The sequence below is a fragment of the Eleutherodactylus coqui genome, chromosome 12 (assembly GCF_035609145.1).
Source record: "Eleutherodactylus coqui strain aEleCoq1 chromosome 12, aEleCoq1.hap1, whole genome shotgun sequence".
NCBI classification, from domain to species: domain Eukaryota; kingdom Metazoa; phylum Chordata; class Amphibia; order Anura; family Eleutherodactylidae; genus Eleutherodactylus; species Eleutherodactylus coqui.
Genome location: NC_089848.1, coordinates 43,171,038 through 43,197,844, shown reverse-complemented (window position 1 = coordinate 43,197,844; position 26,807 = coordinate 43,171,038). Strand labels below are relative to the sequence as shown.

The 26,807-nt window shown below is 46.0% G+C and overlaps 1 protein-coding gene across 2 annotated transcripts in view; it reads right to left on the bottom strand.

Annotated features, from left to right (window-relative positions):
* The window catches only part of ZNRF2 (zinc and ring finger 2), a 97,916-nt gene that overhangs the window by 26,194 nt on the left and 44,915 nt on the right, over positions 1-26,807 (bottom strand). For both annotated transcript variants that reach the window (XM_066585592.1, XM_066585594.1), the window contains exon 2: positions 4,208-4,303. In XM_066585592.1, coding sequence (XP_066441689.1) covers positions 4,208-4,303 — 96 coding nt within the window. The remainder of the gene's footprint in view (positions 1-4,207; positions 4,304-26,807) is intronic.

Below are 26,807 nucleotides of genomic sequence, written 5' to 3'. Positions count from 1 at the left end.
GTTCAAGCTAACAGATTGCCTTAAAGAGGCAGCAATAAAAATTAATCTGTGCAAAGTGCTAATAGTGCAGTCACAGTATAATATTTAATACCACCCCCATTTGGGTTACATATATTTATGTAATAAGGGCTCTATATTCGGCTCTTAGCACTATGAATGTGTCAAGTGAGCGGCTCCCACTCAGTCAATAAGTTACACAGTGAGTAGTGTAGACCTCATATGGTCAATCAAATCTGACATTTCCCTCCCTTCATCATCTCCATCCACTGCAGCCTCTTGAACATCAACTCCATCTCCCCCTTCCCCCATCTCCCTCTTCCCCCATATGACAGTCTCTTCCTCACCCCTAACAGAACCTTGTCCCGCCCCCTCATCAGTCTCACCCTGTAGTACTTCTTTCCCGATTCCTCCCATGCAGTACGTCTCCATTCAGCACTATCCTCCATCATACTATGGCAGGCTATGCCCAGTAAGGAGCGCTTTCCTCAGTTGTGACGGAAAGTAGTCATTGGTTAGTAGAGGCTCCTGTCACATGGATGTAGCCTATAGGCATGACAAGAGCCTGTATTAACCAATGACTGCTTATCTTCTCAGCTGATGAAAGCACTCATTGGAGCCCTGCCACAACCGCCCCAGTAGATCTTCACAGCCAATCAGATTGGTTTCTCTCTAGCAAAGAGTGGGCCATAATCCCTAGTAGTGCGGGCTGCACGTGGCTCACGTGTTGTGCACCCCTGCCCTATAGCAACATACATGAACCCACAGAGCACTAGACTTACTAGCAGGAATACTATTTCTAATCACATTTGGAAATCCATTTCAGAACCCTTCATCTGTCCTTAACTATCCTTCCTTTCCGCAATCGGAATAAAACTCTGCAGAGCCGTTTTGTTGTCGAGCTCCACTAGGAGTTCTCCATTGTGCGGTACATCTGATATGGGACACCATTCTCTATCCTTTAGCTGCTGCTCAAGTAAAGGTTATGCTGCCGTTTGCGTTACTACAATTTGTCATGAAGTAGGGGGCCTATTCCTGATTTTGCTGCCGGTGTGCATTAATTCACATTATGGCAGCCATGCAAACCATCGGGACATTCATGGATATTTCAGTCCTGGCTTCATGAGTTTAAGTGGCTGCCTAGTCGGGTTTGAGCGGTAACCCCTAGAAGACTGGACTTTTACTTAGTTAAGTCCTAAGCACTGTGGTCTCCTGCCGCTATGGTCCTTGCTACCCTCCATCTGCTCCCCGGAAGCTTGGTCATGTGCCGTCCAAGCACATGACTGCTGTTGCCAATCACTGGCTTCAACAGCTCCATACAGATAACAGACTGATATCGGAAACAAAGACCGCATGGTTCATCTAGTCTGCCCTTCTAGAAAATAATGTTTGTGCAAAAGATCCTACAGATGATTAACCCCTTAACGACAGCCTGCGGAGGTCAGGGTATATATGAAGGAAGATCGCGCGGTGATCTCCCTCCATATATTGTGGGTGCCAACTGTTTTGCAACCGACACCAGGTGACAACAGCTCCGATAAGTTGCATGGCTTATCAGAGCTGTTAACCCTTTAAATGTCACTGCCAATTCTCACAGCGGTATTTAAAATCTCCCAAACTGTGTTCGGTGGTTGGTCCTGCACGGCCCACCCGCGATGATTGCAGGGAGCCGTGCGGGTGTCATTGCAGCCGGGGGCCTTCTGAAAGGCCCCAGGGCTGTCATGGCAGAATGCCTATCAAGCCATCACCGTGGGGAGGCTTGATAGACTGCCTGCACGATCGCAGTATGATGTAATGGAGCAATCAAAGCATCACAAATTGTTGCCGCCTCTGGGGACTAAAAAAAAAAAAAAAAAAAAAAAAAAAGTAAAAGTAAAAATAAGATCAAAAGTTTTAATAATCATTAAAAAAAAATAAAAAATAATAAAAAAGTAAAAAAAACCTTTTGCCATATTTATAATAAAAGAATCTAAATAAAAAAAAATACATATTTGGTATTGTTGCGTCTGTAAAAGTCTGATCTATCAAAAGTAATGCATTATTTACCCCGCACAATGAAAATAGTCAGGAAAAAAAAAAAAAACACACCAGAAATGCACTTTTTTGGTCACCCGGTCTCCAAGAAAAAAATGCAATAAAAAATGCAAAAATAAAAAGCGATCAAAAAGTAGTCATATGTATTCCAAAATGGTGCCAAATGCAAACTGCTGGACGTTCCGCAAAAATGAGCCCTCGCACAACTAGGTCGACAGAAAAACAAAAATAGCTATGGTACCATATAAATTTGCTATCCTAGTAATCGTACTGACTCATAGAATAAAGTTATGTCATTTTTGTTGTAGCTTGTGCGGCGTAGAAAAAAGAGACACCGCAAAATGGCGGAATTTCATTTTTTCCCATTTCCCTCCACTTAGAATTTTTTTTTAAGTTTTTCAGTACATTATATGGTACATTAAATAGAACCATTGAAAAATACAACTCGTCCCACAAAAAACAAGCCCTCATACAGCGACGCTGATGGATAAATAAAGGAGTAACGATTTTTTTAAATGGGGGGCGGGGGGGGGAATGGAAAAACAGAAAAAAGGCTTGGTCACTAAGGGGTTAAGACTGGCCAATCAGAGTAATGAAAAGGAAACAGAAGTTTGGAGACTGGTACAGTTATTCCAATGCGAACTGAGCCTCTGCACCTCGGCGTAGCATGGAATGCCTTCTGATCTCCACCCCGCCTGTTTGCTGATCTATGGACTGAGAAATTGGAAGTCATGGTCTAATTATTCCGACCAATGAGAGCCGCCACTCTGATACGTTGTTGCATCTATTTCTAGGATCTGATACAGTAATAAAGATCTGGCTCGTTTCTCATGAGGATTACACATCTGTAGCGTTATCGGGCTCTCCCGCTCCATTAGACATGTCACATGGATTGCACACAGTCTCAGAACTTACACGGAATTCTAATGAAGACTCAAGTTTTCATGAAGTCATTGCTGATCCGCTCTGCAGAGGGGCACATTCTCCATCAGAACACTTCTTCGGCAACTAATCTGTGCCCAGGTAAATGCCTCCATCTCTCAGTACCACCCAAGTGTGTACAACAACAACCTGGTGGAATTGTTGATTGTGTTAACCCCATCTGAATTATGCAGATTTTAGAAGACATCTTAAAATTCCTGACAGGCCGCCAGGCATTCAGTGACAGCACCATAAACCCACCTTCTACCTAAAGCAGAATGATACCGCTAGGCGAGGCTGTCAGGATGGTAGATTCAAGGGGCCACTAATGAAAACACATTTCTCCATCACTGCACCCTTTACCCAATTGATTGTCACCCTCTGGAGGTATCTTGTGTATATTGCAGTCACTTCCATACAATGCAGCCTCCTGTCTGATACTTATCAGGCACATCTTATTTTTCAGATTTCTTCCTGCTTACAGTCATGATGCATCAGCACAGCATCAGATGACCAGCTACTACAGCCTGTACCATGTCTGCCTGCAGGGAGGACACTGCCATTGACAATTCTGTTCATATAAATAAGCTACAGAACACAAGTATACAGTCTGAAGTATGTGCTGTGATCTCCTCTATTATAGCTGTATGAGAGGAGCTGTGTGATCAATCATCATTAGTAACTGATAGGAATGCCTGCCTCTCCCTCTGAAGAGCTTGCATGGTAGGGTCCATCACAGAAGTTATGCTGACTGAAAAAATGACTAATTTCACAGCATATAAACCCAAGTAAACCTGAGCTGGCCAATTACACCACCTCAGATAGAAAAACAACTAAGCCAATACTAGCCAATGTACACATACTGGAGTAATAGTTGCATAACTAGTGAAAAAAAAATTCACTACAGTGGCTCCTTAACCCCTAAATGACTAGCCTATTTTGTTCCCTTAGTACCAAGTGATTTTGAGCGTTGCACTGCAAGAGCCATACTGTTGATCTCCCAAACATGTCTGTGCTGGGAATACACAGATAAAGCAAGCCGGTGGACTGCACCATCCTACAAGTTCAAGTGTGATGATGTGAAGTCTAGACCTTCTCAACCAACATTCAGGGTGTGAATTATAGCAAGGCGCAAAATAGGAATTAGCAGATGGCGGCCCTCATGGGGAGAATCCGCAGTTTGTTGACATATCCCTTTAAATGTATCTATAATTAATACTGTCTTCTGCTTGATGGAGGAACAGGTAGTACTCACCATTATACGTTATTCTTGGTTTTGTTAAGCACATCACAAGGTGCAAATCCATTTCATCTGTGGGAATGAATTTCGAGCAGACTGGGCACTTAAATCCTGTAGAAAAACAAACAAGTATATGAGGGAAACATAATGCATAGGTGTATTCAGAAATGGTGATCTGGAACTACAATCTAGCGTGACCAACGGCGTGTCACAGGGAGTACAGTAATACCGCCATGTAATCATAACAGCTCATTAGGTCTGCAGATTGCACCCAGGACATTTTGGTTCCCCGTTCCTAATATCTTTCTTCCATTATACAATATAGTAGGAAACGCTCTACCGTTACATGCAGCGCAGTAGTAGAGCGCCGCACGAGGGGCTTCACAGCAACAGTTTACTGAATTGTAGCAATATTATCCAAAAATAAACACTTATCGATAAGGACTGGCAACTAACTGAACACCAAGCACTGTGTGGGGACGCTACTAATGTGAAGGCAGCACTAAAGAGGCAACAGTACTGTGAGGGGAACCTCAGGGCACTATAACTGCAGTGGCAACAAAGAGGCAGTATTCATGTAAGGGCAACACTAATTAGGTAGGGGCAAGAACAGGGCATTGTTAGTCTGAGCAGGGCAGTAAGGGGGCACTAATATAGTGTGTAGACATAAAAGGAAGCCCCAATTACTTTATGAAGACTAAGGAGGCACTGGCTGCATTGGGGCATTATTACTGGATATCACTAATGGAGAACTAATGTTGTACTGGTCAAAAAAAGAGGCACTACTTACTTGTAGAACACAAAAAGGAGGCACTATTACTGTGTGAGGCAGTATTACCATCTGGGAAAAACGTAGTTACTCAAAAAACAAAAATTGAGCTAAATATAAATAAGTCGGAACCTGGGGCAATAAGCTGGCACAGTACTGGGGAAGCAGCAGGACAGTACCTGCTAGATGGGAAGGTTATGTAGGTTGTCATGGTTGGGAGCAGTTGCCTTGGTGGTCTGGGCCAGAAGGAAAACATGGAAAAATTGTTTTGTTTTTTTTAAATTGTAGTCATTTGTAATTATTCAAACACATAGAATGGTAGAGTTGGACGGGACCTCCATGGTCATCAGGTCTGCAAAGTTTTCGTGAAGCACTTCCATCTACAACTATATGGTGTCAATATTGTTACTGAATTTAATTCAGTAACAGTATGGTAATAGTCACTTACTGTGTGCTGCTAACGATAGTGGTGCTGGTGTGGCAGTATTATGGTACTATCAGTAATATTGGGGTTTGTATAGTGTCTTTTATTCCCCAACAGTATGGTGGGATTCTTCAGACACCGCGTAGGGCTGTGTGACATAACGTGTCAAACTATTACATGATAACTAGGACTTTAGAGAATGCAACTGCCTTTCTCCTGGAACTGTACCGTATAGCTGGCCATGCATGTCCAAGAGATGGGAGGGAACACTTGCTACCTACCACTACTTCAGCATTGCTAGGACAGACTTTACAGAACAGCAGAAACTGAAGCAAAGGATGTGGCTGCTGTTCGGAAAGGAAGGACCGCTGAGAAGCCACGCTAAGCAGCCGCCACATCCTCCGCTCAGCCGGCTGTACCTGGACCTATACACAACACTCCAGATCTGATGACAGCTTTATGACGATTTATTCTTCACCCCCCACTGTAACAGAAGTGTGTCTACGCCCCCGATACCTTCACCCCCCCACTGTAAGAGAAGCGTGTCTACGCCCCTGATACCTTCACCCCCCGCTGTAAGAGAAGCGTGTCTACGCCCTGGGTACGTACAAGAGTAAAGGAAGCTGGCGAAAACAACAAGATATGAATACAGGACAGATGCACAAATATGATAGCACAAGAAATTAATGAAAAGGAAGATAAAACACGCCTGTCGCGAGGCTCCTTGATGGGGCGAGATTTAATATCCTCCTGAACGGCTCTGCAGTCTGTCTGCTGTGACTGAGTAATAAAGACCAAGACTTCAGATGGTACAGATATAGAACTGTTCTAAGTCAGCTTAGTGCCTCCTGAAAGGGCAATAGGGTCACTTTACAGCGGGCACTTCTGACTACACATTAGACCAGAGGAGATTTCTAGGCTGCAAATACTGAAAGGACGGCTTGTCAGCCACAACTGTAATATTGGTGGTCACTCTTCTGGCTAATATCCGGGGTAGCCATCCTCTACTTGATTGCCATTACTCATTGTAGGCAACTAGCTATGGTTCTTTGTTATGCAGGATGGCTATTAGTTACAGGTTATAAAAAAATAACTAAGTATCAGCTTGGTAAAAAAGGGTGAACGTCCACGTTGTATGGATGAAATACACCACAGTTTATGACAATTTAGAGGATTGTGGGAACTATCAAAAACAGACAGTTATTACACTAGCAAGTGTTGATCTACACGCTTTGTACACACACACAAAAAAAAATCACGCCCGTAGAAGAAGTTGTCGTTTTGCTGTAGAACGTGGCATGCAGTTCCATCTCAGGCAGATATGTAAATGATGAGTTGTGGGGTAATTAGATGAACAATCTTGTCACCTGAGGCCCTAAAAGTGGTTCCGTTGTTTACCTATAAGAGGCTCTGAGGCTCCTTGTGTGTAGTGACCTCTTCTTCCACTGGTGTAGAGCTTGTTGACCACTAGACATCTCTACGACGCAGAGAAGAAATCCACCCCATTACCAGAGTCTGAGAGGGGCGCATTATTGGGACGGGAGAAGCTGGCTGGCCGTATCCATGAATTGTTCCCCACCGGCAGTTATGACCAGACTGTTAGGAGGTGTTGGGACCAGTGGATGCATGAGGGCACACAAGGCGACTGGGCTCAGGACTCGCGACAGACCACCAGTAGAGAGGAGCGTCTGACCAGACTGTTAGGGGGTGTTGGGACCAGTGGATGCATGAGGGCACACAAGGTGACCGGGCTCAGGACTCGCGACAGACCACCAGTAGAGAGGAGTGTCTGACCAGACTGTTAGGGGGTGTTGGGACCAGTGGTTGCATGAGGGCACACAAGGTGACCGGGCTCAGGACTCGCGACAGACCACCAGTAGAGAGGAGCGTCTGACCAAACTGTCAGGAGGTGTTGGGACCAGTGGATGCGTGAAGGCACACAAGGTGACCGGGCTCAGGACCCCCTGACAGACCACCAGTAGAGAGGATCGTCTGATTGTCCAACAAGCATGAGCAGCTTCATCTGTTTCAATGTCTGCCATCCAGAGACAGGTGGCCTCATTGTTACACCCCTGTTTCTGTCAGAACAATTTCCTGGTGTTTGGCTGAAGGACATTTGGTCTAAATGCACCCATTACATGAACTAGCCTTTACAACTCCATCACCTCCGTTTGCAGTGGTGTCGTGAATACTGGACTGCTAGGTTTAGTTTGGGGGCTGCAATGGCCATGTTCCTGTCTGGTGACCTCAGGGTGAGCGCCACAATCCTGCCTTTGCTGTGGAGCGTCACACTGCCCCCTGCTGGTGTGATGGTCTGGGGGCTATCGCAAGCAATAGTCGGTCACCCCTAGTGGTAGTAGTAGGAGGGACAATGACAGCTCAGCGATATGTTCAGGACATCCTGCATCCACATGTGTTCCTCTCATGGTGGCTTCCAAGAGACATTTTCCGGTAGGATAATGCTCGGCTGAACACAGCAAGGGGGGGGGGGGGGGGGGGTCACAGGAATGTCCCCACAACATTGTCACATTTCTGTGGCTGCCCGGTTGCCAGATGTATCACCAATGGGACAATCTGAGACACCAACCTTGACAGCCTACGAGGTTATACGCTCTGGCGGCTCAGTTACATGCCCGCCCATATTCTTATCTTGTATCCAAGCTAGAGGTGGTACAACAGGGTACTAGAGCCACCATGCCTGCTTGTATCACATCCTGTATCCAAGCTAGAGGCAGTACAACAGGGTACCAGAGCCTCCATGCCCCCCGTATCACATCTTGTATCTAAGCTAGAGTCAGTACAACAGGGTACTAGAGCCTCCATGCCCCCCGTATCACATCTTGTATCCAAGCTAGAGGCGATACAACAGGGTACTAGAGCCTCCATGCCCCCCGTATCACATCTTGTATCCAAACTAGGGGCGGTACAACAGGGTACTAGAGCCTCCATGCCCCCCGTATCACATCTTGTATCCAAGCTAGAGGCGGTACAACAGGGTACTAGAGCCTCCATGCCTGCCAGTATCACATCTTGTATCCAAGCTAGGGGCGGTACAACAGGGTACTAGAGCCTCCCTACAAGGGGTCAGTTTTCCACAATAAATCCTCCTTTTGCTTTAATATTGATAACTTATAACAAAAAGTTAGACTCACACAGAGAACGTTTCATTTGGTTTCTGCAACTCCCTCTAGGTGTTTGATATTTTCTTTGACAATGAGTATATCTGACCTTATTTTCAGGAATGCATTAGCAGGGACATAACTACAGGGGGTGCAGAGGGTGTGGTGACCCGGGCCCTGGAACCTTTAGGGGCCCACAAGGTCTCTCCTCCCCATATAAGGAGACCAGTAGGGTGAAGCATTATAACCGAGGGGCCAGCAGCTACAAGTTACACCTGTTGGATATCTACTAGAAGAGACATTACCGATTGGTCATAAAACAGTGAAGGAAGTTTATGGGATCGTCTTCAGCTAATTGATAGTTACCAGCTGTATAGGCTGTTCAGGACGTTCTTGTACATTTCGTTCTTTGGACTAATGGGCTGGCTGATGAAACAGATGCCATGCTCTTAGTATAAAGAGTCTATTGGAAGGCTTATTTAGACCCAACCACTTACTAATGACATAAAACCTGCACCTGGGAGATCCACTAGCCCACCAGGGATTGGTTTCCCCATAAAATGGGAATCAATTCTATCTCAAAAAGGAGACTGGAAAGCTGTTTAATTTTAATGGGAACCAGTCATCAAGTTTCAGTCCCATAAACTGTAATATGTGTCCCCAACGTGAGGGAACGGGGAGTGGTGTTGGCTACTCATCGGGTGCCCCATTCCTGTGAAGCTGCCATGTACAAACAGCGCAACTTTTTTCAGCCATTCACCTCTATGGCAGAGCGCAAACACAGAGCCAGCTTAAAAAAGTAATACTATGTGCGCGGCCACTTTGTGAGGTCACAGCGCTGGAATGGGGTGCCTTGTGAGTACGCAGAATAGCTCCCCGAAGTCACCGGTCCCTCATGTTTAAGCACCATAACAGTTTACGGGGCCCAAAACTTATGCCAAGTTCCCTTTAATGGAGCACAATACTCTGTTCTATCCAGTAGGGGTTTCAGCACTTACACCAGCCCCGCTCACATCTATACAGGAGGGAGGGGATTTATTGTAGAATGTGTGCCATAAGGCTACCTACACATGGCCAAGCGCGATAGGTTGCTCCCCAATGTGCGATTTCCCGGTGGATGTGCCTCCTATCACTTCAGGCAAAGTAGCGATCCTGAGAACCGTGCCGGAGGATGGGCAAGCGTTGCCTATTGTCTTCAGTGGTAAGCCTCGCATCGCATGCCGTACTATACGCTTTACAGTCCCATTGAGAACAATTGGCGATGCATTCCAATGAACGCAAAAAGTTCGACCAGGCCACCATTTTTTTACTGCACCGCTGGGAAAAAAGGTGGCTCATATACACGTCTCCATTCAAACAATGGGATTCATATTCGTGTGAGATGTGTATGTGAAGGCGGCCCAATTCTAGCGCTAAAAAACAAGTTTAAAAAAATAGCAAGTTATGTTGCACCCCACAGTTACTCAATAAATCGTGACTATGACTCTTATGACTCGTAATACATTTGGCGCATCTTCTGTCTCACTGCTGTAAAGACTGGCATAAGATCACCAGTCTTCATACATCAGTCCATCTACCTCACCGAGTCTTAGGTTCTCATTAGAGGCATACGGGGAAGATCTTCCTGAAGCATATCTGATGGAAGGCTCCAGCGTACACCCATACATCAGCTATACCATACAGTAAATACCTCTACATCGGAGAGCACGGTTAGCTGCACCTCCCTATACAACTGGAAGGACAACTTCTGGCCTCTGTCAAGGTAATATTCCCCTAAGGCCTCATGTCCACGGGGAAAATCAGGCCCGCTACGGATTCTCCATGGAGAATCAGGCCCGCTACGGATTTTCCATGGAGAATCTGCAGCGGGTCCCTCCTGCCCCGCGGACATGAGGGCTGAAAATAGGAATTTAAAAGAATTAACTCACCCGCAGCGGACCGGGAGGGTCTTCTCTTCCTCACGGCTGGATCTTCTTTTTCGGCCGGCGGATAAACTCGTCACGCTGGCGGCACATCGCCGGCGTGCCGCACGCATGCGCCGGGCACATCCGCTGAGCCGAAGCAAGAAAGATCCGGCCGTGAGGAAGAGAAGACCTTCCCGGCCCGCTGCGGGTGAGTTAATTCTTTTAAATTCCTATTTTAGGTCTCCCGCGGATCCGGACAGCTTCCATAGGCTTCAACAGAAGCCCGCGGGAGCCGTCCCAGCGGGAGACCCGCACGAAAATGGAGCATGGTCCAGATTTTTTCATGCTCCATTTTTAAAAAAATCCCTTTTATTGACCATCCGCGGGTATTTATCTACCCGCAGGGGGTCAATGCATCCCTATGGGGTGCGGATCCGCGTGCGGGAGAAGAGTTAAAATCCGCTGCGGATTTTAATTCTTCTTTTGCCCGTGGACATGAGGCCTAAAGATAGGCTTAACATACAGACTTGGAGCTTTTCCAGGCATATATGCTAATACGATGTGTATGGAGCCCAAGATAGTGCATACCCTTATTTACCAAGGTCACAAAGCTCAGCCACCAATTTAAACTCGCTATTCTTGCTTTACTTTTAGAGGTTTCAGGAAAAACAAGTAATTTTCCCAAATTCCATTCCTAATGCCCCCGCCCCCCCAATGTCAGGTTTTCAGGATTTCCTCAGTGTTGCACAGGTGATGTAGTTATTGCCAGTGCCTCAGGGGTTCTCTCTATAGGATATTCTCATCATATCCTATAGGGGGGGGGGGGGGGGGAGGGTCGTATTGACTGTAGTTTGGGAACAACTGCTTGAAGGGGTTATCTGATATAAAAAAAAACTTAGTGAAAACTGATTCCTATGGCTAAACCATAGTAAAGAGATCTTACACCCGCAGCGGCTCCAGGTCTCTGCTGTGAGCGGCATTTACAAATTGATTGCTGAGCTCAGTCATTGCTGCAGCAGCCTATAACCTCCCGTATGCAGGCTGCTGCTGCTGCTTGTAAGCATTACATCCCAGTAGAGGCCAAAAGGGCGGACTTGCAGGAAGTGGAGAACATCAGCTCTTTATTATGTTCTAAACACAGGGACCTGTTTTCACAAAAAATAAAATAAACAAACCATTTCTCGGACAACCCCTTTAGCCCTTTAACGACCCATTTGGCACCCGTCAATAGCTGAGATCAGCGCCGACGTTTAGATTAACCCTGTTTAAATCCCCCAGTCAGTTTTGCGGGGTCCTCCCCAAAAAGGGCTGGTCGTTACGGCGTTAAGTATTCCAGCACAAGGTTAAAATTATCATAACCATAGAACTATTCGATCCCGTCCTACGCCGGGGTCACTAGTGTGCAAATAAACCTGCATATTATAAGTCGTCCATCCCCAATAAAAATAATTTGTGGAACGCAAGAAAAAGAAAAACTTTAAAAAATACCAGAAGACATAAAAGTCTGATTAAAGGGACTGTCATTATGGCTGAAGTGGGTGGCACTATTGTACCTGCTGTATGGTGCCCAGATTAAGTGGGCACAGATAAAAAGCACGTGCTGTATTATAATGATGCTGCCTTTTTCTTGAGCCCTGACCCATTGTGCCCAAAAAGATAGTTGTGGCCACAATCACATGATACCTGTTAGCCAATCAAACCAGCAGTTGCCGTAATTAAAATACAGCGCAATTAAAAAAAAACAAAAAAAAAACACAATAAAGAAAAAATTAAATAGAAAAGCTTCAAACATATTTGGTAGTGCTCCGTCCATAAACAGTCTGATCTATCAAAAGTAACGCATTATTAACCCTGCATGGTGAACGTTGTCAGGGAAAAAAATTGGAAAAAACCCCCAAAAAACAGAATTGTGCTTTTTAGTCACCCAGTGTCCAAGAAAAAAAAATATTAAAAAAAAGCAATCAAAAAGTCATACGTACCCCAGAATGGTATCCATAGAAACGACAGGAGGTCCAACAAAAATGAGCCTCATACAACTAGGCTTTAAAAAGTATCATTGAAAAATACTCATGGTGCAAAGAACGAGCCCCCAGACCGCGACAGGGGTGGAGAAGAGGAAGGATTTATGGTTATGGGAAGGAAAAACTAAAAATGGGGGAGAAAAAAAAAGCCGCATCTTTAAGGGGTTTAAAACACAGACTGCTCATTTCCATCTCCCACAAGCATCAGTCCCCGGCCTGGCCCATCGCCAGAAGTAGTCCTAGAGCTCCTGTATTGATCTGCGATTACTGAGATCCCAGACAGAAATCACTAAGCATGAAGGAGCGGGTTCCATCACCCACATGTATACCCGGGTGGTGGGCATAGGAGGGTACAATCACAGATACCTACTGCACTACACGATGGCCTAGAAGAGACGCCGCTCTCGCTGCAGCGATTCAACTTACTGAAGGAGCCATGTGTGAGAGATCTGGAGGTAATCCAACATGACCGACCGGGCACCACTTTGTGGGAAATGTGCTCTAGTTTCCTAATAGTGGCTGGGATACAAGACAAGGTGTCCCATCCAGGGCAGCAGAGGGTTTAAAGGGAACCTGCCATGTGCTAGATGTACCATAAAAGGAGTTATGGTGCCTATAGGAGAGTCCAGGATGTGCTTTATATACTCCCCAGCTCCCCGCCGTCACCGCTGGATGTTGGCGCTAGGTTGGTCAGTCCGTTTGACACTTTTCCTCAGTCGGTAGGCTCCCCCTCCCATGGACAGCAGCGCACACACAGACTGCGTGCCAGCGTCTACCAGGGACGGCACAGGAAGAGGGAGCTGGGGAAGTATATAGAGCAGATCCTTGGGCTGCTTGTTCCCTCTCCGACCATATAACCGCTAGAACTTAGTTTATGGTACTTATAGCATGTCATAGGTCCCATCTCCACCAGTAGGAGGAAGAGGGGAGCATACCATACACTGTCATAGTTTCCATATAGCCGAAATATGCAGGAAGTTTCCAAATTAGAGTATTTTTTTTAAATTTTTTTATAAATATTCCAAAGCACAGCCTGTTACACGAGGAATTAAAGGGGTTTTCCAGGCAACGTTGGCTGTCAGTGCGGGCTACACTGGGGTCGGTGGGAAAGCCGCTGGTATAGGGGCGAAGGACGAGAACATTATCCTCCCACTATATAAGGCACTTGTCAGGCCCCATATGGAATACTGCGCACAGTTCTGGTCACCGGTGCTCAGGAAGGATGTTACAGTACTGGAGGGGGTTCAAAGAAGGGCAACTAAACTAATACATGGAATGACGGGACTGGAATACCCAGAGAGGCTAACAAAATTGGGATTATTTACCCTAGAAAAAAGACAGCTAAGGGGTGATCAAATGATTATGTGTAAATACATGAGGGGACAATACAAGGATCTCTCCCATGATCTGTTTATACCCTGGACTGCGACGGTAACAAGAGGGCATCTGCTACGTCTAGAGGAAAGCAGGTTTCATCGCCAACACAGAAAGGGGTTCTTTACTGTAAGAGCAGTGAGACTGTGGAACTCTCTGCTGGAGGAAGTGGTGATGGCAAAATCCTTAGAGGAGTTTTAGGTCTCATGTCCACAGGGAAAATCAGGCCCGCTCCGGATTCTCCATGGAGAATCTGCAGCGGGTCCCTCCTGCCCCGTGGACATGAGCGCTTAAAATAGGAATTTAAAAGAATTAACTCACCCGCAGCGGGCCGGGAAAGTCTTCTCTTCCTCACGGCCGGATCTTCTTTTTCGACCGGCGAATGAACTTGTCACGCCGGCGGCACGTCGCCGACGTGCTGCGCGCATGCGCTGGGCACATCCACCGAGCCGAAGCAAGAAAGATCCGGCCGTGAGGAGAGAAGACCTTCCCGGCCCGCTGCGGGTGAGTTAATTCTTTTAAATTCCTATTTTAGGGCTATTTGGCTTCTGCTCTTGTTTTTTTTTTTTTGCCTTCCTCTGGATCAACAACACAGGAGGATAGACAGGCTGGACTAGATGGACATAGTAACATAGTTTGTTAGGCTGAATGAAGACAATGTTGCCATTTGCTGGTGCAGCTTTTTTTGAAATCAATGGGAGTTGCACTTTTAATTACAGGCTGGGGTCCCACTGATTTCAATGAGAACTGCAATTATGAGTTCTGGCCACTACACAGGGGACGGAGTAGCGGCTTCCACTCCGACCCCGATATATCCCGGCACTGACCCCCTTTAAGGCCCTTTTACACTGAAAGATTATTGTTCCCCTTCGCTCGTTTGAATAATTTTTTAAAGGATAATTGTTCATCCTGAAGGCAGCCAACGAGGAACATAAATTGTTCACTTTTCATTCGCCGTTCATTTTGCGCAGGCATACAAGCCATCGTCGGCTCGTTCACTTATCATTCGGTTTAAATACCGATGAGTGAATGGGGACGGCTAAAAGATGTCACATATGAATGTGCCACCGAGGCATCTGCTGTATAAACAGGCAGCCTGAGCGAATAATGACGTCACTCGCTCAAATGACAGATCAGCTCGTCTTAACCGACCCATAGTACCATAAAAGGGCGTACACGCTACAAAAGTATATACTGCGACTGCTATGGCGCAAATATAAGATGACCGCAGCCCAAAACTGAAGGCACTTCCCATAAACAGCGGGTAACACTAGTAACCATCAAGGAACCGTCTGACCAGTGAAGTTACCAAATGGGTACGCGGGTACGGGGCTTTAGGAAACCACCTGGGGCATTAAGCAACTTACATCAGTCTTTGAAGCAAAGTCAAACTTTAACGCACATTTGCACAGAAAATTGCGCTCACTTTTGCGCCACGTTCATTGATTTGGCAGAAGAAAAAAAAAAAGTCCAGGGCTTGGCAAAGAGGGCATGGCTTCCAACGTCTTCACAAATTTACTATAATTTGGTGTAATTTTTAGTGGAAATCTACAGCCACTCAACTCTTCCATAGATTTTGCATTCTAGTGCGCAGACTGCCCACACTTGTGCCAAGTTGGTCAAGAACCTTCTTAAGACGGCGCACTCCACTGTATTCATATAATGCGCCATTCTACATACCGCCCCCCCCCCCATGTGTTTGTGGCCACGTTACGCACCCTCAGTTGTGGAATGATCAAGTATTACAAGTCATTCCCTAATCCCGTGATGAAACATGTTGTGTACCCAAGTGAAGCCACCGCCATCTTGGTACTGTCTAAGGAAACTCTGTAACAGTTTGTTGTTCGGCTACCTTGAGGAAAGTGATTCATGTCTTAGCGGTAACTGGTTCTTCCACAGGGTGAATCCAGATCTGTCCTGCCACACCTGGCGGGACGGGGAAAGACAAAGAACCTCATTATAAGAGGCGCAGGACAAAAAAACTCTAGTCCTGACTGCACTATTAAAGGGGCAGAGGTTCAATAAGTGGAATTTAAAATAATGTCAAAGTTAGAGGAAAAGAAAAAAAAATCTCCCAACATTTTATATATATAATAAATAGAGATGAGCGAACACCAAAATGTTCGGGTGTTCGTTATTCGTAACGAACTTCCCGTGATGCTCGAGGGTTCGTTTCGAACAACGAACCCCATTGAAGTCAATGGGCGACCGGAACATTTTTGTATTTCGCCGATGCTCGCTAAGGTTTTCATGTGTGAAAATCTGGGCAATTCAGGAAAGTGATGGGAATGACACAGTGACGGATAGGGCAGGCGAGGGGCTACATGGTGGGCTGCATCTCAAGTTCACAGGTCCCACTATTAAGCCACAATAGCAGCAAGAGTGCCCCCCCCCCCCCCCCCCACTGTCAGCATAAAGATCGTCCTCCTCTGGCACAGCTGTAACAGCTGTAGCAGAGAAGAACGATGTTTGCCCATTGAATTCAATGGAACCGGCAATACAGCCGACTCCACTGAATGCAATGGGCTGCCGGCGATCGCAGGATGAATGGTCGGAAAGGGGTTAAATATATAACCCCTTTCCTGCAATTCATCCAGAAATGTGTTACACTAAAAATATATACCGGCGTATAAGGCGACCGGGCGTATAAGACGACCCCCCAACTGTCACCTTATACGCCGGTAATACAGTGGAGCAAAGAATAAAAAGCATTACTTACGTTTTTAGATGATCTGCGGCGCTCCTGCAGGCTGTCACTCCCTCCTGGTCCACGGCAGACAAGCTTTCTCCACGAAAGACTTTAAATCCCTGCCTCCAGAAGCACATGTGCCTTCAGCCAATCACAGCCAATGACAATGATGTCATTGAATGGCTGTGATTGGCTGTGTTTCTGGAGGCGGGGATTTCAAGGCTTGAAATCCCCGCCTCCAGAAACACAGCCAATCACAGCCATTCAATGACATCATTGTCATTGGCTGTGATTGGCTGAAGGCACATGTGCTTCTGGAGGCAGGGATTTAAAGTCTTTCGTGGAGAAAGCTTGTCTGCCGTGGACCAGGAGGGAGTGACAGCCTGCAGGAGCGCCGCAGATCATCTAAAAACGTAAGTAATGCTTTTTATTCTTTGCTCCACTGTATTACCGGCGTATAAGGTGACAGTTGGGGGGTCGTCTTATACGCCCGGTCGCCTTATACGCCGGTATATATTTTTAGTGTAACACATTTCTGGATGAATTGCAGGAAAGGGGTTATATATTTAACCCCTTTCCGACCATTCATCCTGCGATCGCCGGCAGCCCATTGCATTCAGTGGAGTCGGCTGTATTGCCGGTTCCATTGAATTCAATGGGCAAACATCGTTCTTCTCTGCTACAGCTGTTACAGCTGTGCCAGAGAAGAAGGATTTGTCTTCTATATGTTCTCAATGGGGTCAGCGCTGCTGCCGCTGGCCCCATTGAGCGCATATAGAATGCATCCATAGCGAGCAGCGGGAGGGGCAGACTTTCATATCAGGCGGACACCTTATCTCCCCAGCCACTCACAGCAGGGGGGTGGTATAGGGCTTAAACGTTGCAGGGGGAAGTTGTAATGCCTTCCCTGTCTTTATATTGGCCAAAAAAAAGCGCTAACGTCTCAGGGAAGAAAGTTTAATTTACCAGAACACCGCATGGTGTTCGTTACGAATAACGAACATCCCGAACACCCTAATATTCGCACGAATAGCAAGCTCGGACGAACGCGTTCGCTCATCTCTAATAATAAATAAATTAATTAATTAATTAAATAAATAAAAAGGGATGTTGCCACACCCCAAAAACGTATTGAAATTAATTTTCATTCCCACACCCATCCACGCTTCCTACCTTATTTTAGTATCAGATTAACAAACACTGTGGACTCTAGTGGAACTATGAACCTCTCTTCCAGCAGTTTAGGCTTGACCTACTGAAGAGGGAATACCCCTACCTCTCCTGGATAGGACTGATTCACAGAATCAAAATGGTGCTTTTACCAAGATTGCTATATCTATTTAGAACCCTCCCAGTCCTAGTCCCACACTCAGCCCTATGTGGCTGCAGCTTCCCGATTCCACCAAAGGGCTGTTTCTGACAGCGGGCACCCACCCGCAAAAAATCCTGATCAGGGTTGCCAAGGCAGCTGGGAGACTTCTGAAAACCCCTGGGGCGGCCATTGCAGATTGCCTATCAAGCCATGCCTCTGTCGTGTCTTAATAGATTGCCTGTCAGAGGGCGGCATAATGTAATATTATGGTATTAAAGCATACTGCAGGCGTGATCATCAGATCATCACAACCTCATGTTCCCCATGGGGACTGTAGCAGCGATCATCATGCCATCACAACCTCATGTTCCCCATGGGGACTGTAGCAGCGATCATCATGCCATCACAACCTCATGTTCCCCATGGGGACTGTAGCAGCGATCATCATGTCATCACAACCTCATGTTCCCCATGGGGACTGTAGGAGTGATCATCAGATCATCACAACCTCATGTTCCCCATGGGGACTGCAGCAGCGATCATCATGTCATCACAACCTCATGTTCCCCATGGGGACTGCAGCAGAAAAGTGTAAAATCAGTATTAAAAAAATTCATTAATTAAAAAAAAAAAATTAATTAAAAAAAGAAGAGAAGCCATAAGTCCCCCAATGGGCTTACCCAAATAGATAGGAGCTTGGATGCATAGAGATAAAAGCTTTCTTCTATTCATTCAGTATGTGCCCATCATAACAAGAAAAATACAAACGTCCTGAGGACGCGTTTCAACCTTCTCAGGTCTTGATCACCTCCTGAGAAGGTTGAAGAGCTGAGAAGGTTGAAACGCGTCCTCAGGACGTTTGTATTTTTTTTGTTATGATGGGCACACCTATATATATAAAATTGAATGTATGTCTGTGTGTCTGTGTGTCTGTCTGTCCTTTATGCGCTACTACACCATTCATCCGATCGCCATGAAACTTTGGGAAGTTGTTGAGTACATTCCTGGGAAGATTACTGGCATAGTACAACTATCCTATAATAAGTGGTGCGCGTGCGAGCGTCGACAGTTACGCCCAACACACACACACACGTAGATCGTTCAATTTCCATCATTGCCACCAATTCTCTCACTTCCCGATGTCGTAGAAACATAAAATTTGGCATGAGCATTGAGTATGTCATAAATAGGAAAAGTTAATGGGTCCCAACTCGATTATTTAATTCTAAGCACCAAAGAATTATCGTCCAAATTTTACGTACGGAATCTAATTCCATCACTTCCCAATGTCATAGAAACTTGAAATTTGGCACAAGCATTGATTAGGTCATAAATAAGAAAAGTTAATGGGTCCCAACTCGATTATTCAATTCTAAGCGCAAAACAATTCGCGTCCAAATTTTACGTACGGAATCTAATTCTCTCACTTCCTGATATATATAAATGAATGTATGTCTGTCTGTCCTTTTATGCATTACTACACCATTCATCCAATCGCCATGAAACTTTGGTAAGTTGTTAAGTACACTCCTGGGAAGATTACTGGCATAGTACATCTATCCTACGATAGGTGGCGCGCGTGTGAACATCGTCGACAGTTACGTCCCCCAGACAAAGATCGTTTGATTTCCATCACAAACACGAAAGCAAAAGGCATTACGAGCAACGGGATGCGTGTTCAACCAGAAAATGATGCATCCGCCGAACGTTTCGCTTGACAATTGCTGGATATTGAGAATGCTGAGGTAACATGAAAGCTGTGCTGTGATTGGTTGCTATATATTATACTGCTGAGGCAACATGAAAGCTGTGCTGTGATTGGTTGCTACTTATACTACTGAGGTTACATGAAAGCTGCGCTGTGATTGGTTGTTATATATTACACCCCTGAGGTAACTTGAAAGCTGCGCTGTGATTGGTTGTTATCTAGATATATAAAAACGAATGTCTGTCTGTCTTCGCAGCAACGCGTGACGGGTAAGCTAGTACTGAATAAATAGAAGAAAGCTTTTATCTCTATGCATCCAAGCTCCTATCATTTAAATGCACGCGTCAAGAAACCGCCTAGGATCGAGCGGTATGGATGAGAGACTGCTTTCTTCATGCTGAAAAGAGGACACAGCAAGAAATATAAGACGGGAGCTGACATATTTACCCAAATAGAGAATGACTGTCCTTGTTACACCTAATGATGAACAGTGAGATCTGGGTTATTCCAAGGAAAAATACCCAAACTGTCCCTCTGCGCCCGTCGCCTCCACCGCATGCAGCAGCATTAACTCTTTCTACGCCCTAAACGGTTACATAACAGAAAGACCCATTCTGGACCCCAGCAAAGTGGGGGGAAGCTACAATACATGTTTGGCACGGATTCTGGGAATGTTAGATAAAAGTCAATGGATCCATATTTTCAGGCTGCCGGCAGTGCAGCTAACATTGTAATGTGCGCCGCTCACATGTGTGCAGTGTTGGAACTGATACATTGTTGAGAGACTTGCAACACCTTGTAGTAGATATATATATACCCTTATAATGTAACCATGTGGCTCCTATCAGAAAACAAACTGGAAGAGAACACTTTGTAGCGCATTTCATCTTCCATATTGACCTATAGCGAACATTTGGATTCGGCATTTTTCGCCGCAGAAGAACGCCGGTGTCAAAACCACAAAAAACATGATATTTGTTAAGAGACTTTGTGTGACAGCGGTCTGGGAAAGGATTCCACTTGATGATACTGCGCCTTTAAGAAAAGCCCTTCCAGTAACTCTCTGCGCTGTGATGTCAGTGACGATTGTTCTGTATGCGGTTCTAGAACACTGACCGCCAGAACATATGTGACCGACACACGGATATTCCTCACACTTTATCCTTTACCGGTGAAGTGAATACACCCCGTGTGTACCCACCTGCGACCGCTTCATTCCTGAAGTTCCTTGATTTATATATCTGCGAGCCAGAAAAGATCTCCACATCTGATAAGGTACAGTAGAGGTGTAATAACTGCATTACATCACTTGTGGGTTTATTTGAATGCAGATTTCTTCATTCTTATTGATTTTAAAGGGGAAAATCTGCAACAAATCCGCCCTCATCCCCGCGGAAACGGACATATTGTGGATATAATAATCCGCACTACGCGCCAATTTCCGCAGCCGGTGGATATTTGTTGGGATCTCATCGACTTTACTGCTACTGAATTCTGGGCATTTTCTGTCCACAAATTCTGTATCATTTCTGTCCCATATGGATGTTCTTAGGCGAACGGGAGCGCCAGGAGGCGGGGCTTACGCAGATTTTCTTAGTAGGACATTTATAGTGAATGTTCTGTCATTTTGTATCAAGGTGTGAGAAATAAATATTGTGCGGATTAATAATTTCTCTTCCACAAAAAACAAGATTTAAAAAGGATTCCACTTACTGATGATTGGTGCCCCATTACAAAACAGCTAACTGACAGGTGCTGTTGCCATAGCAACGGCTGTCATTGTCCTGTATTTGAATATTAACCATGAGGTGACTGACAAAGCTTTTCTTTCCACTTCATACATTACTGTGCAGTGAGCGTATCCTCCGCGTATCCCTACCGTGTGACTGCGCCGCTTTAATGACGGGAAGGTTCTAGAATTATTGGTGTTATGTATGTATATATATATATATATATATATATATATATATATATATTAGTCAGGAATGCTGATGTCCAGATTTCTCCACCTCCCTTGGCTTCAATACAGAGAATCTGCAGCATGCTGCACTTAATTATTTTATGGCATTTTTCAAGATAGACTTGAGAGAATGCTACAAGTACAAAATCACAGGCATTAAAGTAGTTCTAGGGGTCGCAGAGGATGCAACTGCTACCGGGTCCCTGTGCTTGGGGGCCGCAACCCACCTTTCAACATTATGTTTAGTTGGGCAGATTACTATGGGGGGCACTGAGAGGGTTATTAGATGCAGCGGCTGGATGGGGACAATGTGCAGAGCCGAACTACGGCTGGAAGAAATGTACATGGCGGTCTGCTACCAGATAATGAAGAAAGACGGAGACGTCACCTGTGAACCCTGGCGGAATCTATGTAATCACTATTGGACCAGTTGTAGACAAGTAGAATGTGGATGGGTGTTTTGGCCCAACCGTAGGCCGCTAACCAAAACTCCCGAAAGCTAACGATGTCTATTTGTCAAACTCTGCAGATGGGAAACCCATTCGCCAAATGCTGCTGTGGTCAACAAGATAAGACAGAAGACACCGAGGCATTGATCATCAGCGAGGACATCACCTGTAAGTCACATTCATTGTTTCTTCTGCATCTAGTCAGTATTTTATTACGCCTCTAGTCTGCAGGGGGGTGATGCTCTGCAGCTGCCTGGGTGGTATTGGACCACTACATGATTGCTGCAGTCACCCTCAGGGTGGGGGTTATATTCTCATAGTGTTTTATTCATAGTGGTATTATTCCCTCCCATTATGGCGGCATTGTACAGCACCCGTATGATGCCATTATTTGGTCTTGTATCTAGTCACAGTATGGCGGTATTACACAATCATGATATGGCGATGTCCTCCAGTTACTGTATGGTGGTCATATTTTCTCACTTCATTATAGTGATTAACAGTCACGGTCTGACGATGCTGTCTGGTATGGCGATGTTATCCAGTCACAGTATGGCGGTAATATGGAGCTGTGGGGGAAGCTGAATGTTTGCCCGTGGGCCCACGAGCCTGTAGCTCCATCCTGAATGAGAGGCCTCATGATATAATAGGCAAAGTGCCCCCATTAGCAGTGCAATCAGGAAGCCCCCCATACACAGTATCAGCAGAGTCCCCCCTAACTGCTGTAATGGGGTGAACAGCAAGTAGGAAGTCGTCGTCTTATTGTATAAATGTATGGGTGTCAGTGATAGCAGTGATGAATCCATATGTAGCGGGCTCCTCCTCGTGGCGTCTGCCAGCCGTCTTTGGGCGGTTTGCCCGCTCTTCCATTATTTTTGAAATATTTAGAAACAAGCGGGCAGGTACTCGCTCGAGTAGTTTGCCTTAGCAAGTACGCTCGCTCATCTCTAGTTATAATGTATAAATTTATTTACAGCATCTCCCGCTGAAGAGGTTCTGCATCACCCTGCTCCTATGCCTGCTGACCACCGCATATGCATTAATCTCCTGGAATGTTTGGGCCTTTTTATTAAGAGGCGATGCCAAAAAGTGGATATCCCCACTGCCATAGAGCCCATCCTATGGCTGGCAGATATTGACCATCATCTCACTATGGCAGGTGCACAACACGTGAGCATATTCACCCCCAGGACCATCACATTCCTCTATATGCTGTGCCGCGAACTGATCTCTCCAGAGATAGACAGCGTAACAGAGCTACGGGCAGCGCTATATGTATGCTTTTATATAACATACTGCTATGTTGGCCACGAAATCTCCTACCCAGTAAGGCCCTTCTTAGTAAAGAACTCCAGTCAGGACTTTTGGGACCGCTGCCTGTCTTACATTCAAAAAATGAGTTTTAATATGCTGCTCATCCACAACAGCCGCAAGATTTACAAGTCCCTGCTTTATGAGCTGAAGGCCTACGGTACATATTAAATCTTACCATCCGTCAGCACCAGCCTAAATCTTACCATCCGTCAGCACCAGCCTAAATCTTACCATCCGTCAGCACCAGCCTAAATCTTACCATCCGTCAGCACCAGCCTAAATCTTACCATCCGTCAGCACCAGCCTAAATCTTACCATCCGTCAGCACCAGCCTAAATCTTACCATCCGTCAGCACCAGCCTAAATCTTACCATCCGTCAGCACCAGCCTAAATCTTACCATCCGTCAGCACCAGCCTAAATCTTACCATCCGTCAGCACCAGCCTAAATCTTACCATCCGTCAGCACCAGCCTAAATCTTACCATCCGTCAGCACCAGCCTAAATCTTACCATCCGTCAGCACCAGCCTAAATCTTACCATCCGTCAGCACCAGCCTAAATCTTACCATCCGTCAGCACCAGCCTAAATCTTACCATCCGTCAGCACCAGCCTAAATCTTACCATCCGTCAGCACCAGCCTAAATCTTACCATCCGTCAGCACCAGCCTAAATCTTACCATCCGTCAGCACCAGCCTAAATCTTACCATCCGTCAGCACCAGCCTAAATCTTACCATCCGTCAGCACCAGCCTAAATCTTACCATCCGTCAGCACCAGCCTAAATCTTACCATCCGTCAGCACCAGCCTAAATCTTACCATCCGTCAGCACCAGCCTAAATCTTACCATCCGTCAGCACCAGCCTAAATCTTACCATCCGTCAGCACCAGCCTAAATCTTACCATCCGTCAGCACCAGCCTAAATCTTACCATCCGTCAGCACCAGCCTAAATCTTACCATCCGTCAGCACCAGCCTAAATCTTACCATCCGTCAGCACCAGCCTAAATCTTACCATCCGTCAGCACCAGCCTAAATCTTACCATCCGTCAGCACCAGCCTAAATCTTACCATCCGTCAGCACCAGCCTAAATCTTACCATCCGTCAGCACCAGCCTAAATCTTACCATCCGTCAGCACCAGCCTAAATCTTACCATCCGTCAGCACCAGCCTAAATCTTACCATCCGTCAGCACCAGCCTAAATCTTACCATCCGTCAGCACCAGCCTAAATCTTACCATCCGTCAGCACCAGCCTAAATCTTACCATCCGTCAGCACCAGCCTAAATCTTACCATCCGTCAGCACCAGCCTAAATCTTACCATCCGTCAGCACCAGCCTAAATCTTACCATCCGTCAGCACCAGCCTAAATCTTACCATCCGTCAGCACCAGCCTAAATCTTACCATCCGTCAGCACCAGCCTAAATCTTACCATCCGTCAGCACCAGCCTAAATCTTACCATCCGTCAGCACCAGCCTAAATCTTACCATCCGTCAGCACCAGCCTAAATCTTACCATCCGTCAGCACCAGCCTAAATCTTACCATCCGTCAGCACCAGCCTAAATCTTACCATCCGTCAGCACCAGCCTAAATCTTACCATCCGTCAGCACCAGCCTAAATCTTACCATCCGTCAGCACCAGCCTAAATCTTACCATCCGTCAGCACCAGCCTAAATCTTACCATCCGTCAGCACCAGCCTAAATCTTACCATCCGTCAGCACCAGCCTAAATCTTACCATCCGTCAGCACCAGCCTAAATCTTACCATCCGTCAGCACCAGCCTGCAAAATTAACATCCATCACCACCAGCCTATAAAATTACCATCTGGCACCACCTGTATATTCTACTAGAATACATTTATAACGTTTTCTGCAATTAATATATTCATTAAATATATATTTTGTGATATAATTAACATATTTTATAAAATAAATAATTTTGATTAAACCCTTTTCTCCTCTCTGCTGTATTTATCCCATCACATCTGCCACAAGAGAACACGGGGTTAGGGGGCTTTACATGGGACAACTAGCAGCCGAAAAACATCTCAGATGAGCGATAGTGTAAATCCGGGACCCCGCAGGCCGCCATGTGAGGAAGCGCTCAGTAGTTGCTGGTCGCTACTTTTCAGCTCACTTAGGGCTTATTTAGGGTGACGACCCACTACAGTTCTTTTTCACTGCGAAATTCGCAGTGGTTTTTTTTCCTCCCCGGGTCTATGGGACTTGTTAATGTTAAAATCGCATCGCTCAAAATCGCGATTTTGCAGTAAATTGTGGTTTTCCCCAATGCTTTTTTAACATTAGAAAGCCCCATAGACACCTGGGGGGGGAAAAAAACACAGCAAATTCACAAAAACGCTAGTGGGTGGTCACCCTTACACGAGCGTATATCGGCTGGTGTTTTCACGGCCGGCTGATATATGCTTCCATCTAAGCAGTTCCCCCCGTTCTCTCCCAGTCACCGACTCTCTTCCTCTCTCCTCCCCTCTGAGCGGTTTGCAATGGGAGAAGGCGGAATGGGGCGGAGCTAAGCTCCCACCCCTGCCCCCCTCTTATTGCAGACGCCAGATTGGAGGAGGGAGGCAGAGAGCCGGTGAGTGGGAGGGAAGGCGGGGGGGGGGGGGACTGCTTAGATGGAAGCGTATATCGGCCAGCCATGAAAACACCAGCCGATATATGCTGATGTTAATAAGCCCTTAAACAAAGTGAACAGTGAGTTCTGCAAACAGGCAGTCATTCATCAACAACTGCCTGTTCATGGCAAATGGAGGCAGACAGCTGAAGAAACCTCAGGTGAGCATCGCCTCCATTCACTGAACAGCTAGCGCTCCGGAGTGAAAATCTTGGCATTGAAATGCATGGAATCCGCAGTGATTTCCCCACAAGTAGAGCATGCTGGGGACTGGAGAATCCGCAGTGATTTCCCCACAAGTAGAGCATGCTGGGGACTGGAGAATCCACAGTGGATAGTTTACACTGTTAGTGAATAAGGGTTAAAACTGCGCATTGTTGCAGAATTTTGTGAACTGAAAGGGCTAGAATACATTTCTTCTGGTCGGACTGTTTTAACCCTTTAGTGATCGCCGATACGCCTTTTGACAGCCTGTATCGCTGGACTATGTATGAAGGGAGATCGCAAAGTGATCTGTCTCTATAAATCACAGCTGATGGCTGTTTATTACAGCTGACACTTGGCGGCAACAGCTCCGATCATCTGCGTAGCTGATCAGAGATGTGAGCCCTTTAAATGACACTGTCAGTTCTGACAGCGGCATTTAACCCCTTAACGATCCGCCCCATCGGGAAACTACGTCCTCAGAAAGTGGGCTTTAAACCTAGAGGACGTAGTTTTATGCATCCTCTTTGGATTGATGCCCACTGGCCTGAGGACGTGACAGCTCCATGCTGTCAGTGCCCGCAGGTAGCCGACAGCATGGAGCTGTCATCCCAGGATGCGGGCAGTCCCCCCGGCATTGCGATCGGCGCTATAAAATGAATAGCGCCGATCGCAAAAAAATAAATAACAGTGTAAAAAAGTAGTAATTCAGCTGCTATGATGGAT